Source organism: Echiichthys vipera (genome assembly GCF_963691815.1).
Source record: "Echiichthys vipera genome assembly, chromosome: 13".
NCBI lineage: Eukaryota > Metazoa > Chordata > Actinopteri > Perciformes > Trachinidae > Echiichthys > Echiichthys vipera.
In genome coordinates, this window is record NC_139838.1 from 7,252,446 (window position 1) to 7,269,366 (window position 16,921).

Genomic DNA, 16,921 nt, shown 5'->3' on the forward strand with positions numbered 1-16,921 from the left:
GAATGCGCTGTGTGTACATTATAGCCGAACACTTGTCAAACCAGTTGGACTAAACCAAAGCTGACCACGCAGAGGATTGTCTGTTATTAGACAGCTAAAAGTAGCTGATTTAAATGTTCGAGGCAGAGTTGCTTCTTCAGTTTGCATGCGAGGTGACAAACTCATTAATGACCGACAAGGATCTGAGCTCCAATCCAAGAAAATGGCACCCAGTAAAACCTTAACTAATACACTGAGCTTAAAACGGCATGTTTTCAGGCTGGAGCGGAATCAAAAAGAAGCCCAGCATCGAGATGGAAGCTGACTTTGTGTCCTCTTGTTTTATGGTCTCGTCTGTTTGTGTAGTGTGCAGGATTGCTGTAATCACTTTGCTGCTCAGTTTCCCCACTGGAACCAGAAGTCCCAGGCAATCTGCTACAACTGCGTTTCTGGGGAAGGTTGTATTGACGATCAATGATCTTCAGTAGAAGTGAGTCGAAGACAACATTTTGTCGTAATTAAAATTGGCTTATTGTATTTTTCTTTCATCATGACTACATTTTATAGCTGAATTCACAGAGAAATTGTGCCTTATCAGTGCGTAAGAACTTGGCCTAGTGCACCTGATAAGAAGGTCAAATATGTGCCTGCCAGGATACACTCTCTTTTTATGCTGGAGTGTACACATTGTGCAGCCTATTCAGCCACACAGGCTGGGCTTTACCCGTTTGTTGTCTAAGGGTCTTTTGACATTCCAAAGTGCAGTCTGATACTGCTGTTTGGACCTTCCCCTGCCAGCGTCATGATGTCGCCGCACCTACTGATTCTGACCAATTACAGCCAGGGCCATCATTTTAAAAGTTGCTTTGAAGCTCGCTAGGAGAGTGTCAGTTGTTGAACGCTCTAGTCTTAAAGCTACAGGATATTTGAAAGTGTGAATTTGTAAGCTAAACAGTGTCTTTGCCATCACTTCCTTGAAAGTAATTGAATTGCTTGCCTGCCATTCATCTTTGTTTCCCATTTGAAAGTACATGGTTCTGAACTGCGGTGAAACATTTCATCAAAGACATGAGTTTTAACAAAACCTCTCTTCAGTGCTCAGCTTTGATGTGTGATTGACAGGCCATTAATCAGCTAGTTAATTTTTTTTTTTAAAGGGGAAAAAAACAGAATCAAACATATTAATATAATTAATGTTTATGTTTAATAAACTAAGCCAGGCTATAGCTGTTTCATAAAGCAACCTGTGGGTTGTTTTTTTCTGGACTGAAAAACGTACCGGATACATTAAGCACAGATATGTTTCCATGGTAACATATAAAATACCTATTTAAACCAACTTTTTGAAACTGACATTCCTGAAAATAAGCCTGATTTACTGGAGTTAACCTTACATAACTGATTAAAAACCACTCAGGTGTTTAACCAAATTCATTGAGATTAGCATTGCTCCTTAGCCCTGGACAGATGTGTCATGTCTCAGATATGTTGATAGTAAGGTTGTCAAAATGTCAATATTAAATCAAAAATTGATCGAAATGAGCTTTCAGGTTTTTTTTATCAGGCGGTTTTAGCAGGCGGTTCAAATAACTTATTCAATTTCAGTGTGGTACATTTCAACAGTAGCCATACTTGATGCCACGTAGCTTAACCTCTTAAAGAAGTCTGTAGACGTAAGGACATAAAACCAACAATCTCTTGATCTTTATGAATCAAGACTCGATATTCTAACAATGTTATAATCATCAGTGCTAAGGAAAAAATGTTTGTATTGAACATAGTAACGAATCGGGAATTTAAAATCTGGATTTGGAGAATTGTGACACCCTTAGTTGATAGTTCCTCAGGGTTCAGCACGTTAATTATAATAATACTCTGCAATTGTTCTGTATAGTTCTTTTCAAGGTACTCAAAGATACTTTACATACTACTCCTTCATCGAGGGTGTCATTACATTCTCTTTCACTTGCTGGTTCCTCAGCCAGCAAAACAGGAACCGCCTGCAAAGCACTGTCAAAATCTGCTCCAAAATGATTGGACTGCCCCTCAGAACCCTCTCCTCTCTCTTTGAACAGCAGATGCTCAGATCTGCTAGCAGGACTCCAAATGACCCCTCGCATGCCGTGGCTCCCCCTGGGGCCGTCGGCTTCGCTGTTCAGGACGCAGAGGAGAAGAGCAACCTTTATCCCTCTCTGAACCGCTACTCACCGGGTGAAGACCAAAATTAAAACAAGAACAAAAAAACTCACATAAACTGATCCTTAACTCGGCCCACAGCCACCAGGGCATTTACTATTTCTATTTATATATCTATTTTAATAACACTCACTGCAGATCTACAATGTTCTTGCTTTTAAAGTTAGTTATGTGATGTGCGGAAGAATGTGTCTGTTTAAATGGTTGTATTGTTTGTCATGTTTTTACTCACATGCCCCTAATTGCCCCTTGGGGACAAATAAAGTTTTTTGAATTGAATTGAATAATGCAATAAAAACCAATAGATTAAAAACAAGTGCATTAAAAAACAAGTAAGCTACGGTAAAACAATTCAAAGCAATAAAACAGCTAAAAAGCAGGCCCATTTAAAAACAAGTGAAGCGTTAAAATTAAATTAAATGGTGTATTATTGGAGGTTGAAGGCGATTCTCAAGAGGTGGGTTTTGATGAGCGATTTGAAGGTCTGCTGGTCACGGATGTGTGTGGGTAGTGAGTTCCAGAGGGAGGGGGCAGCAATGGAAAAGGCTGTGTCACCCCAGGTACGGTGCTTGGTCAGAGGAGCGCAGGTTACTTGGGGGAGTGTGGTGGTGGAGCAGGTCGGTGAGGTAGGAAGGGGCCTGGTTATGGAGGGCTTTGTGGGTGAGGAGGCGGGCAGCAGACTTGGGTCGAAAGTTGCTACAGGAGTCTTCTCTGCTGCATTCAAACAGATGCATAAAGGGATTCCTCTGTACATTCACTGCTGTATTCCGCTATTGTGTGACATCCAGAGGTCATATGCATTATTTACACGGCGTTCCAAGCATCTGGATGTCATTAAGAAAATTCAGATTTTGTATTTCAGAAGTTATTTGATGTTTCCTGCTATTTTAGGTGCCCTAGTTCACAGTGAATCACTAATATACCCAAAACATGATTTAAGGCCGAGCTTCCTGTACAACATGGACAATTACCTGTGCAAAGACTATTTGATTGCTGCATTGCTGCTTGAGATGAATAGGAACAGTCTACTAAAACTATAGGACATTGACAGTTTTGAATGAGACTTCAATGATTGGAATAACATTTGCAAATGTCAAACTTTTTATTGGCTGCCCTGGAATGTCATAGTCTCTTAGCCACTCAACCTTTAGGTTTAATTAAATTATCTATTATTTTGAGTTATATATATATATATATATATATACACACAAATAAAGCCCTTAAAAGTAATAAAAAGTCTTAAAATCCATTTAGCGAGTTCAATTTTGTTTCTTTAATATACAGTATATTGCAAGAGGTTGTAGGCTAAAGTTTCCACGAAGTTAATCATTCACAGGAACATATGAGTCTGTGTAGTTTATTTATGGAATCTTGCCAGATTTGACGTCATGTGAAAAGGACAACTGTTCACTGACTGGCTACTGCTTGATGGTGCTAAGCAAAGGTCCCTTTACGCTCCTATATTAAACTCAAATTCAGGTTGTCTGACAAATAGTATGAGGACCATAATAACAATATTTTTAATAAACAGTTGAGTCACTATCAACTATTCTTTTGTGCTTAGTTCCCACCCAGTCTTATCTCAATCATGTTGCATTGATACACCGGTACAATGAGTTCTGACAAACGAAGACGATTCACTTGTGCTATATATTAAATGTAAAGTAAATGTAAGTTGATGTAACCAGTTAGAACTAGAAGGGACTATGCTTAAAATGTTGGAGAGAGTCTTAAAGTTGTACTCAAGATTTTTATCTATTTAATCGTCTTTTAAATTCCTATCTATTAAAGATTGAGTTAAAACGACGGTGATTGATCAAAAGCTCACTAATGAAAGCACTTGTTGCCAAGCACTTTTAACCAAGTGTTCCAATATCCGTGTCTGTGGAGACATTCCCCGGGCTAGATGCAAATAAGCCGCCATGTTAGTGACGCTGCTGACAGCGGTTGGTCTGGCGGCCCAGCTCGTCACCGCCAGTTATGCTGCGTTCACTTGGAATCTGAAATCGGGAACTTCCAACTGAGAGTGTGTGTAACATGTAGGGGGTGGACTGGAAGTAGAGAGGTGAATGTGTGTCAATAAAGTTTACAAAAGAGCACATAAAACAAAACGTAGCGACCGTGAACGTGACAACATGGAGGGCTCTGAAAGAACAGGCTGGCCTGCAAAGAGGCCCCTGGAAACAACGTATCTGAATTCTTACCGAGTACAACTTTAAAAAGGTCTTAAAGATTATTCAATTTAACTTCAGGATTCCTGCGTATACCCTGTATGAAATATGCTGGAGTATTTTCTCATTTTATTAATGATCCCATTTGTTGATTTGTTTCAGGAGCTGCCGACTGCTGAGTCTTGGACACTGTAATGGAAAATAATGGTAAGAAAAACTCCCATCAATATGTCAATTTGTAGTTTTGATACTTAAAGTTTGTCATACGGTACTTTTTCGATTCCAATGTGCTCGATATATGTCAGCAAATTTTAGAAAAATCACCCAAATATAATAAATCTGAAACCCACTTGTATCGTTTTTTTTTTGTTTTTTTTTCGACCTTTGCATAAAAAGTATAAAACTAACGAGAAAACTCTATATTATTTGAGGTGGATACCACCTGATTTTAAGGGTTATAATTTAGTGTATGTGTATGTGTGTGTATCTAAGTCATAGTATCATGATGACAGAAAGTGGTGAGTCAACAAACCAGTGTAGGGTTATGAAGCTGTCCATGAAGGGGCTGGCCCTGTGACGCATTGTGCTGTTGACACTGCAGCTGTCTGATTGGCGCTAACCCAGAGGACACACCTGTAGGTGAGCAGAGCTGCCAGTTTCTCTCTCTGTCACTCGTGGCCTCGTGTCTATTTCACCACTGTCCTCGATCGTTGACAGACCTCGACATACCGCACATACACTCCTTTAGCTCAGAGAATCTTTGTTCCTAGGTTCAACTGTTGTAGTGTATTTGCGACATCTGTGGGAAAATACCAGAAATGGCTGTTCAGTCTGAATACATTCGTGAGTAAACCTGCTTTTTTTCGGATGTTAAATGTTGAGGATTTATATTTCAGTAATATTAAATTACAGTGTTCTTTTTTTTTACTGACCAAAATAGTTATACAGTGATTGAGACAGTATTGAAATGCTAAGACAGCACAGGGCACAGCCCCAAGATCACCTTATAGGCAACTGGGCCATGGCAGGAACAGATTAAGGAAGCTTGATCTACTCATCCCTGCCTGGCCCTGTCGCCAAGCAGTAAAAATAAACCGGACTTCCTCATTGGCCTTTTTTTTTTTTTTTTTTTTTTTTTTTTTAAAGTGATGCGTTTCGGACAAAAAGACATGGCTGCTGGGCAACTAGAACCCTTTGACAATCTAGCATGTTGGGTCGTGTTTGCATCATATTAGTGTTTGAGTGTTTTGGAGTTGTCAACATGACACAGTATGGTAGAATTTGTGTGAGTCATCTTTTTGTTCAGCTGGGCTTCATGTTCTCTTGTTAGGAGTGGATTGTTGACAAGCCTGGAAAAAAATGTGTTTGTCTCCATCTGCTGCTGCTCTTTAGAGAGAGTGAACAAGAATTTCAATGCCATGATGAGTCATAAGTTGGAAAAATTCATAGGTTGTTATCCCCCTCTGTTTACCAATGATTTCCTGGATTATTGTCCTAATTACCATCCTGTTACTAAAAGGCTGGCTTGTGGTCCTGCATTCCACACATTCCTGTGTGTCAGAGCTGTGCTCTCATGGCGTCGCTTTAATTGGGCTGCAGAGGGAGCAACAGTTATGCAGAATGTTATGAAGTCAGCTTCATATGGTGAATTGAATGTCCTGAAAACACAGTCATAGCTTACTCTGTACTTACCAAACCTCTTTTTTATGACCTTTTTAAACTGAAAACTTTCCATCTTACTTCATACTTTTTGACAAGGCTACATTTTATGGAACCTGTCACAATGTCATGAACAGGTTATTACACTGCACTGGCCTGTCCTTTGAGTAGACCTGGATCCCTTTCTATTAACCAAGTTTTGTCTGATGATCGTAGAACTACTCTGCGTTGTATCTCAAACATGACATGGAGAACCTCCTCCTACACTGATTACATATAATCTAATCACACAGTGCTCTGATAGAAATGTTCAGACACAGACTGCCTGGCTGCCCTGTTTCTGTCCTGGATGGGGGATGGATATATGTGAGATTAAGGCCTTGACACAAGTTTTGGCTTTGTGCCTCAGGTGTTATGTGTTTGGCACATATTCTTACTGTTACAAAGAGATTTGGAGAGAAAGTAAAGAGCAGATGTTTCCAGTAACATTTTTCTAAATTTGACTGAGGATAATTACACATTTGTTGTTCTAAAACCAATTGCTATTAATGAATTGCTAATATCCAATAAAAAGTGTCATCATTTTGCACATGCATTTCATAGTTTAAAAGAACAAACCCTGAAGAGTCATTGGACACCGCCGGTGTGTCACTTCCTCTTCTCTGGCTTTGAGCTCCGCCTTGGCTCGTCTCACCTTCCACTTCTTGAGTTACCTCACCCTGCAGAGCCGCCCCTCTCCCTTTAGGGAGTACTGTTTTGTCAGTCTGTAAAATGGTGCTAGCGGGGGGCCCACTGCATCGCAAATGCCTCAAGGCTTGATGGCTGGATGAGTAAACCTCAAAGCTTGCCTGCTGTGAACTTTGCCCCTGAAAAATGTGCTCTGGGGAAAGAAAGGCATCTGCTGAATTACCTTATTGGCGTACCTTATTTATGAAGTCAGAGCTCCAAGAAGGGAGGGACCTAGGAACTTAGCGTGTGTGTGTTTTGTGTTTTAAAGCAAAAGAAGGAGGGAGGAAGGGAGGCAGATACCAAATCACTCAGGCTGAAGGGAGGGGGAGTACAGGACTATAGAGACAAGAGAGACTAAACGACGCAAGTGAGCAGTCAAGACAAGTCTTGAGTTACAGGAGCTCTATGCCTGGTTGGATAAGAGCGAGGTGGCTTAAGGTTTTCCTCTGCCGCCGCAGGCCTCGGGCGAGGCAGGGCCCTGCAGGCCGGCGGGGACAGGAGCCGTAGCATGGGACAAAATGCTAGCAGTGAGACAGTGGCCCAGCAACCAGCCCAACAGACTACGGGTGAGTCCGAAAACAGAGGCTCAGCTCTAAATGGTTTGCTGCTGACTGGTTTAACATGGGCAAACAACCTGGCTGACATGTTTGCATTTGTCCAGAATGGAAAGCCAACAAGAGGATACTGTATGCAGGTGTTGTTGAAGCAGAGAGAAACTGGAAGGCAGCAGGCACAGACAGGTGTAGAAGAATGCACGCAGATGGAATGTGGTGATTATGAAATGTAAAAAAAAACACACAAACTTCTCTGTGTCTGCACTCAGCGCTCTATCCCCCTGTGGAGGCTTTTCTGAAAAACAAGATTTGGTGGTACAAGGCACCAACTGACACCAGCTCATCCCGTGTGGATCTTCTTTTTTTTTTTTTTCTTGGCCTCCTTAGATTCTCAAGTCCTAGTCGTCTGGGCTTCAGTAACTGAAGCTGCTGTCTCTGCCAATAACAGTTCAAACCTTCAGAAGCTGTTTATGCTGTCAAAAGGAGTATCCTCTACGATCCCTCTGCATAATATCAGTCTTTAATTTACTGACCCTCAAGCTGTTTGTCATGCCCTGCTGTTCGTTAAAAGGAACCCTTATAATTGCCTTTATAATTTCTTAGATCAATATTTGCTTTTTATCTTACTGCAGGGCTTCTGTTCAAACGTGTCTCAACACTGTTTCCTAAATGAAACATCCTCTTTGTTACATATTGGCTCTCTATGCAAAATTTATTTTTGCCTCTGGTGAGCTATTCTGTGTAGTTGGTGTCAAAATATCATGTGATTGGCATGCATCATATGGACAGCTCGACCAGAGGACCGCAGGGTATAGTGCAGGTTTCATGCTTTTATTAGTCTTGTTTGAATGGCTGAACATTTACAGAAGCCTATGTTCTTACTACCGTTTTGTATGAACAAGCTCTGCGTCGAGTAACTTAAAATGCATACCTGAGGCCTGGTATCTGGTCTGAGCATTGTAAAAGTTTTCTCCTCTTGACTATCTTTCACCTCATCTGTTAGGGGTCGGTGCCTTTTAATTCTCTGGTGGTTCTGTGAAAAGCAGCCTTCTCAGATTGTCATGCTCTACTGTACAAGGTCACCACAGCAGAGTGTGCTTCTGTTGCAGCCAAGCACACAAGCGTTCTCCCAGTTTGTTGCTACCCCACCCTTCCCATTTTAACACCCACTGGTGTCTTGGTTATGTGTCAGGAATAGCTGTGAGGGCCAGTGCACGGCACAGCGTTCACTGACCTCTGTATGCCTGCTTTTCAGCGTGCATTGCACACACACATGTTCAACAGCCTGCTGTAATTTATACAGTGGGTAGATACAAAATAATGAGTTTTTCATGAAACATTGAACACCACTGGGTCATCTCATGCTGCATGGTACAGCAAGGCTCTGTTCAACTTGGCTTGCTCTTTGTTGGGTTTTCCATTGGCAAAACTTGTGCATAGTCCCTCGTACTTGGTACTTTTGTTTGGCACCAACTCTGTTATGTTCTAGAGTGCTGAGCCGATACTAGAAGGTGGAAGTAAAACCCTGCAGACCACCGATTGGCCAGAGAAAACTGTCACTCTTGCGACATGGGACATCCTGCACAAACCTGCTGTTCTTAAATAGCAAAGGGACAATTTTTTTTTATTCACTCGTTCTAGATTTTAAAACCTGGCAGCCCCAAAAACTACGCCATACACTACGTAAATATAATTGACAAAGTGCAGGTATTCCTCTGTTTGGTTTCTGATGAAAGGATTCAGCAAGTGTTGCGTTTAAGATGATGTCATGACAGTTTCACATGGTGTTGCTATGGCGATCACCTGAGAGGTACTATTTGCGGAGGAAAACAAAATAGAGAAAGGACCTGGTTCCAAAAGTGAATTGAGTCAAGTCAAACCATGCAGTTGAAATGAGGCATTGGATTGAATGCCAGTTAACCATCACTTAAATCTGTTTTGGCCAATTATCTGTGACTATACTGTGGGTGCATCGGTCAGATAAGCTGCAGGATAATGAAGAGGGATGTTCAAAGAGTTGTCAAAAAATATAGCTTCTTGATATACAACCTAATCTGACCTGCCTTTCTGAAGCTTTGACATTTTTATCGGTTCCCAACTGTGTGAAGACAAAAGGCAAATTAAAAAGAGGTCAAGGCTGAAGAGTGCACTTTTTTCTGGCCTGCCGTGTGATACATGACAGTGTAGCATTGCAGTAGTCAAATTTGTACATCAGGTTGTAACTAATCCACTGGTGGATTCATGGCCCATGTTAGTTTATTGAAGATCATTTGGTATTGGTCTTTATGTCAGCCAATAAGTAACAAAATATTGCAGCACAGACCTGCCAAACTGCTGTAGGTTTGAGGTATTTTGGAAATGATGTGGCCATTAGAGAGCACTAAAGTGTTTACACTCACTAGCCACTTTATTAGGCACCGGGATGAACCCCTTCTTTCCTTCAGCACTGCCTTCTGCTTCTTTGTGGCATATATTGATATGATAGCATCTTGCATCAGTTGCTACAGATTTGCCGGCTGCACATCCACAATGGGAATCTCCCGTTCCACCACATCCCAAAGGTGCTCTATTGGATTGAGATCTGGTGACTGGAGGCCATTTGACTATGCTGTACACATTTCCATGTTCAAGAAACCAGTTTAAGATGATTTGAGCGTTGTAACAATGTGTGTTATCCTGATGGAAGTAGCAATTAATAGGGGGTTACACAGTAGTCATAAAGGGATGGACATGGTCAGCAACAATATCAAGTAGGCTGTAGTGTTTAAACGATGCTCAGTTGGTACCAACTGCAACACCACCACTAATCTGAACTGTTGATACAAGGCAGGATAAATCCATGCTTTCCTGTTGTGGTGGTCAAAATAAGCCACAATATTGCAATACAAGCCAACTGCAGGGAATGGAAAAAAAACACCACAACCGCTTTTGTTTAATTTATAATGAAAACGAGAGTTAAGACTGCAATTTTGGAAATTATTATCCACCACTGGTCAAATGCGAGTGCATTCAACTGGTGGCAGCACCTGAACATGGTGGTGGCCCACTGAATATTCAACTTGTTTATCTTAACAGTATGGAAACTGACAGCTACTGAAAATAGAATTTTTGGAGATCAGCACTGTCAGCTCTTATATTCCTTATTGATGAAATTCTAGTAAGGGATTCATGATTCGTGCGTTAATCATTAACACCCCCATTCAGTATCCAAAGGAGCCTGATGTCCAGAGCTTCCCTTTCCTTTCCCCTTCCTATCTCCGAGATTGAAAAACTCATCCTTAAGGTATGGGTTTTATAGTAACAATCCACTTTTAATCCCTCAATGTAACATGTGTGGGACAAACCTGTAGCATACAATATCAGTCAGTTATGGTGTTGCTTGAAAGAAATCCGGGGTGCCATCATTTCACCTGGTTTTACATCGTTTCTCATGTCTTGCCTCCCCCAGCCCATTTTGCCTCCACTGTCTCTGGTTGTCCCCATTCATTTCATTCCATTTATTATTTTTTTTTAGGATCCTAGTCATTGCAACGCACTGCCTGACTGTGATCCATGTAGTAATGCAAGAATAATGAATTGACGGATGACTGGTTTGATGCTTTAATTTTGTTGCGTAAAAGTGCAAATAGCTGATATTTAATAATGAATTTATATTGTTTGTATTCTAAAAGAAGCAATTTAGATGTACCTTAATTAACGGCAGCTTGCATTTCCACTTCAACTAAAACTACAGTGGTGATAGTGCAGTGTTTCTAAAAAGTGTTTGCTGGGTCTGTGTCCTTTTTATAGTGTTTACCACCAAGAATAGTTTGGTTGACAGATCTACCAGGGAAAGGGCTGCAAGTTGAAAAGCTATATTCAGTCTTTTAAATGACTGTGCCAATTAGAAGATAAATTAAAAGAGATGTTTATTTGAGCTGCAAACACATACAGACCTTACAACAAGTGTTATGCCACCTTCACACTGTCATATAACGAGAAAATTAACTTGCTGTCTTCCGGTACAAATTGTGAAGTGTGGTCAAGTCTAGGCCTGCCCCCTGAAAGTGGAAGATTTGAATCATATGTCATAGACCCCTTGGTCGACTGAGATTCTTCAGGTCAAAGTAGTCTTTTTTTTTTTAAATTTTGCTGGTTATTTTGCATTATGTTTTCATGTTGTCCGTCCCATTCTTGTGAACGTGATATCTTAGAAACCCCTCGATGGATTTTCTCACTAATGTCCACTTAGACTCAAGGATGGACTCATTAGATCATTCTGGGTCAAGTCCAGCCCTAGTAGAGTCCCCCTTTCCCTTGTGCGCATTTAAACAGCCTGCCTGCTTCATGGCTCTATGCTTGCTGCCATGCTGCACAGTGTTGTGTAACGGCTGCCATGCAACTCATCACCTAAGAATTCTAACAGTGAGTTTCACACCCATTTATTGCTGTCTGTCTTAGGATTTTGAGTAGCAGAACACCAACTTGGGAACTTTGAGTCATGGTTTCTGTCACAGCTGTGTGCTCATTTGCATCGTAATTACTTTTTATACATTTATACAAAAAAATCTCAACACTTTTGATATTGACGGTGAACCAGACAAATGCAGAGGATGTTCTTTGATCCTATACCCATCACTACTATGGCAAAAATCAAATTAATTCACACCACCCCGCAATTCATACCAGAAGAAGCTTTGCCCATATTTTACTGTCTGGCTCTCATGACAGCTGAGGCAGGCAGAGAGATTGGAAACTGGAATAGCCTGGTATTGAGGCTTGGTCTGTTGATGCCAGAGAAGGATTTTTTCTATATATTTTAGATTGTCTATGGATGCACAACATTAGGGATGACACCTTCTTTCTTTTACAATTTCTATTACACCAGGTTTTCCTTTATATCAGCCAGTCATGATGGCATCATATCTGACTGTTGATGGATATACTGATGTCCGTTTATATCCTGTAGTAACTAATCTGTCACTCACTCTGCACTTAAAGAGAAGATTTCTGAGCATAAGTGTTGGCTATAATCACAGGCCACTGATGAGCCAAAATAATATCTGGGATTGTCAATACAACACAGTGGGGAATTCACAGTTAGGTTTACATGAACACAAACTGTTCTGTTCTGTAAAAGAAAATATGCGTATATCAAATGTGTAATCAGCAATAAATACTGAAATGCATTATTATTCAAATGTTGTTCAGCCACATTTTAAATGTGTTACTGACATGCAACATTGTTTGCTTTGGCCTTCTGGGAACACAGACTAATATCCTAAGGCTTACAATGAGTAAAATCCATCAAAAATATCAGTGAGTCAAACTTATCTGTTATTTGCCACTGTCATGTTCATGCAGATGATGAGGTCGACCTGCAACACAGCACAACAGGGGGTGAAGAAGGAAACTCGGCTGGGGGATCACCTCAAACCAAACGCAAAGGCAAGTTCTCCAAAATGGGAAGGATCTTCAAACCCTGGAAATGGAGAAAGAAGAAGCCAAGTGATAAGTTCACTGAAACATCAATAGGTATGCTGGGTGCAAAACCTTATTATTTTCACCTGTTGTGTGAAATTACTTGGTGCTGTTTTCTTCATATATTTTGTTTCTTTTCTCAGTCTTGGAAAGAAGGATTTCTGTTAGAAAAAGTCGCCAGGAGCTGATTGCCAGAGGGGTTTTAAAGGATATCCCAGAGAATGGTAGGTTGAGCTTTAAGTTGTTTTTGTTAAAGAATATTCTATGGATGAAATGGCTCCATTTTTGATGACATTAACTGTATTTTACTGCTTGTGTCTTCATTGGACAGAGAGCAATGATGTTAACCACTCCAAAGCTCCACCAGTGAAAAATGGGCACCCTGTGCCAATGGACGTGGACAGGATGTCGGAACCAGGGGTGCGAGTGTCTCGAGGGGAATCTGACATCAAGGTGAATGCCCTCAGGCTGCCCCCAGTAGATGAACGTCGAAGCAGAGCGCCATCTGATGCCTCCCGAAGTAACCGGGCACCTCTGGATGTGGACTCTCACGCACGGCTTTCAGTGGACATAGACAAACGAAACCGTCTGCCATCAGATGTTGATAAGAGAGGATCATTACCCAGAGGACCTCCGCAAGATGATAGATACCGCAGAGAAGACAGAAGAGATGGCAAAGATGACAGGGATGATAGAGGAAGGAAAAACAGGGAAGACGTAGAAAGAAGGGACAAGGAAAAGGACGGGGGAGGCGACCGGAGGGATAGGCGAGAATGGAGAGATGACAGAGAGAGGAAAGATGAAAGATCAGAGAGAGACAACAGGGAAAGGAGAGATCGTGAGGAGTGGGAAAAGAAGGACCGGGATGAGAGGGAGCGCAGAGATCGCGATGAGAGGGAGCGCAGGGATCGCGACGAGAAAGAACGACGAGCTCAGGATGACAGAGAGAGGAGAGACAGGGACGAGAAGGAACGCAGGGAGCGCGATGACAGAGAAAAAAAGGACGACAGGGACAAAGATAGGGATCGGCGGCTCGAGAGGGAAAGGAGGGAGAACAGAGAAGACCGAAAAGATGACAGAGAACGAGAAGACAAGGAGAGGAAAGACGTGCGAGGAGAAAGAGACGATAGGGATAGGAGAGATGACCGAGACAGGCGAGAGGACAGAGAGAGGAGAGAGGATAGGGACAGACGGGATGACTGGGTCAAGAAGAATGAAAGAGAGCGACGAGATGAGCGGGAAAAGAGGGACGACCCGCGGCCTGTCGTCAGGCCCGTCTCTGACATGGACTTGCGACCTCTTCTACAGAAGAGCTCCTCTGAGGACAGCAAGAAGCCTCGCTCAGCCTCAGAGGCCGACAGGAGGACTACCCTGCCCAGATACAGCCCAGCTACAGAGTTCAGAGAACGCTGCGGTAAGACCCGAATCATATTAGCTAACCTTGTCTTTGCTTTTCTAGTTTTCAACCTGCCCGTTTTTGAAATTCCTTACGGCACAATGACCATAAAGAAAATACTAGTAAGAATGTTGATTGTTCTGATGTCATTTCTCAGAACCCCTCAGTCATTGTGTTACCAAAGGAAGTCGATAAACATCAAGCACACAAACTTGACCCTCTTCTTATCATGCAGATGGAACTCTGCTTTTTTCTTGCTCTCCGAAATATCTGTCTGCGTTGGTAATGTCTGAAGTGTTTTTAAATCTATACGTAGTTTTAAGATGTGTGAAATATACTTTTCAGAGGTTATAGTTACTATTTCAAAATTGGACCATATAGGACTTCTTGGTTATAGGGATGTCTCTAAGTTTTTGATATCACGTTTATTGAGAGTAAATCCCCCAATTTGGCAAAATTTTTAACCAGGGAATTAATTATTTGACACTAGAGAATGAAAAAGACACAACAGCAATCTTTTGGTCCTGCACATAAAACATGTCCGCCTAGGTTAAGAAAATAGAGGATTTAGCACATACTCGTAGAACTGTAGTTACATCCAGGTAACTACTACATAACCCTGCAAGAGTCCTAAAGAAAGCAGAGCATGTTGTGAACTCCTCCCAGCATGGTTTAAACTGTTTTGATCCAGCTTACTAATTCAGTAGTTAGGTTTTTTATTTATTTATTTTTACCTTGACTTGAGCATAAAGGGGTTGATGACTATCCTAAAGATGTTGGAGCACATTAGAAGTGTTGGACCCTTTGCAGTCACTTTTAGACGCTCACTTTGTGCAACACCTATAATTTTGTAGATAACGTAACTGCTCCCACGCTGACAATTCAAGGTGCTTTTTTGAGGGCTATAAGGCTAGAATGTCAGTTCCCTCAGACACTTATTACATGACTTGTGAGAAGAAATCTCACAGGGCAACAATTTAGGAATGAGGACCCCATAGCTATCGTAGCTTTGTGATGTTATGATGTCTGGCAATATGTGTTAATTCCGACATCCCTATTTGGTTGGTAAGATTGAGCTCTGTAGCTGGAGCATCTAATCAACATATTTATACGTGTTGGTTAGAGAAATCAATAAGAGACTACAAGAAGTATGAATGTGTTTTCTCTCACGTTTCCGATGACAGTAGAGGTTGTTGATGGTGAAAACAGCTTAGACTAAGATGAGGAAAGGCTCTGTAATCCTCTTTGTTTTACGGTGACTTTACAAAAATTTATATTTAGTGACCTGCTCTCTCTCTCTAATAAAATAATCAATTTGTCAATGTTAATTGCATAGCAATGGTTATCTTTCCAGGAGGTAGACCGGTGGGTGGTAATTGAGGTAGCAAAGACATTTCTCGTGCAAACCTTCCCATCATACTCTTGCTCTGTGCAAAATTATAACAGGAAGTTTATCTGATGCTTATGTGAGACTCCAGCTGTTAAAGTGAATCAAATCCAGTTGCTATCTTCCAATGTTAATGTCTTGCTTCAAAATTCCTTCTTTGGAATGTATTTCCTCTGTATAAACAGGAGGAGGGATTCATGTTGTAATACATGTGAGGATTGTTTTAAGACTTAAAAACTGAAACTCATAATTTAATAGTGATTTCAGTTATATAATAAATGTACAACCTGGCATACTAGTGTCAGTCAAACATTTATTGTAGCGATTGTGCCGAGGCAATCTCAGTCTCAAAGTGAATCACATGTGAACTGTGTACATGCAAATCCTTTCTCACTGTGGCAGTGAGTAGTGTAGTTTTATCAAGATGATAAGCAGCGGCTCCACCAACTTTACTCCGTACTTGTTAAAATAAAATACCTTCAGCCTGGAGGTTGAGATTTCCTTGTCTTTTATTGTACGCTGCATTATAAAACCAGTATTAGTAGATGAAACATGTTTGAGCTTGTTTTTATTATGTCAAGTTACGTCCTGTTTGTAGGGTACTGCTTGGGTAGTGGATGTTTTGCTATGATGAAATACCAACGTGCATGAACCAAAGACTCATGGTTCTGTAAAGGCATTTTGGGTAAATGATTGAATTGTTATTCTCACAGGGTTTATGAAGCAACAAGCTCAATCTGAAAGCCTCGACAAAGTCAAACAGTAACTATCCAGGGCTTGACAGTAACAGTTGCCAGGTTGCCATTGGCAACCATTTTGAGAAACTGGAAACTAATTCTTTGCTTTACGTTGCGATCAGTGGCAACCACTTTTTAACATATAAAAAAAGGGACAGCAAACTGCAAAACATGCAGCCCCAAATGAACCATATTTTAAATACTGCTGTTATAGTCCAAACTGAAACCACACAGCGCAACACATGCATTGTGTGTTTACTAGCATGCACACAGGCATCTGTTTTACAGGTGAAATTAAGATGTTTGACTGTGGAAATAATTTTAAATTTTGTGCAAGTTACTGTAATATAGCTTTTACTCGTTTGTATTATTATTATTATTATTATTATTATTATTATTAAGCTGCCGTGTAAGTATCTTAAGCAGTCATATTTTCACTTCCTACAACCAAAAACTGTCTGTCAACCACTCTTTAAGGTAAGTGTTGAGCCCTGCTGTTAAGTAGGGCTGCTCCATTTATTGTTTCAGCATTGGCATTGCATGTTCAATGCGCAGGACATGCAATGTCATGTAAGGCAAATTAACTCAAACACGCCATGCTATGTGACTTTTTTGCTGCTTGATACAAGAGAAAAACTCAAACAGTTCTCATT

The 16,921-nt window shown here is 41.0% G+C and overlaps 1 protein-coding gene across 6 annotated transcripts in view; it reads left to right on the forward strand.

Moving 5' to 3' along the window:
* Positions 1-16,921, forward strand: part of phactr4a (phosphatase and actin regulator 4a) — a 39,409-nt gene that overhangs the window by 4,350 nt on the left and 18,138 nt on the right. For 2 of the 6 annotated variants that reach the window (XM_083925537.1, XM_083925539.1), the window contains exons 2-5: positions 4,509-4,553; positions 12,632-12,802; positions 12,892-12,972; positions 13,080-14,162. In XM_083925537.1, coding sequence (XP_083781663.1) covers positions 4,541-4,553; positions 12,632-12,802; positions 12,892-12,972; positions 13,080-14,162 — 1,348 coding nt within the window. In that variant the 5' untranslated portion in view covers positions 4,509-4,540. Of the gene's footprint in view, positions 1-345; positions 470-4,508; positions 4,554-7,089; positions 7,301-7,394; positions 7,518-12,631; positions 12,803-12,891; positions 12,973-13,079; positions 14,163-16,921 lie in introns of those variants that run through there. The other 4 variants (XM_083925536.1, XM_083925541.1, XM_083925538.1 and 1 more) reach the window with 3 other exon arrangements.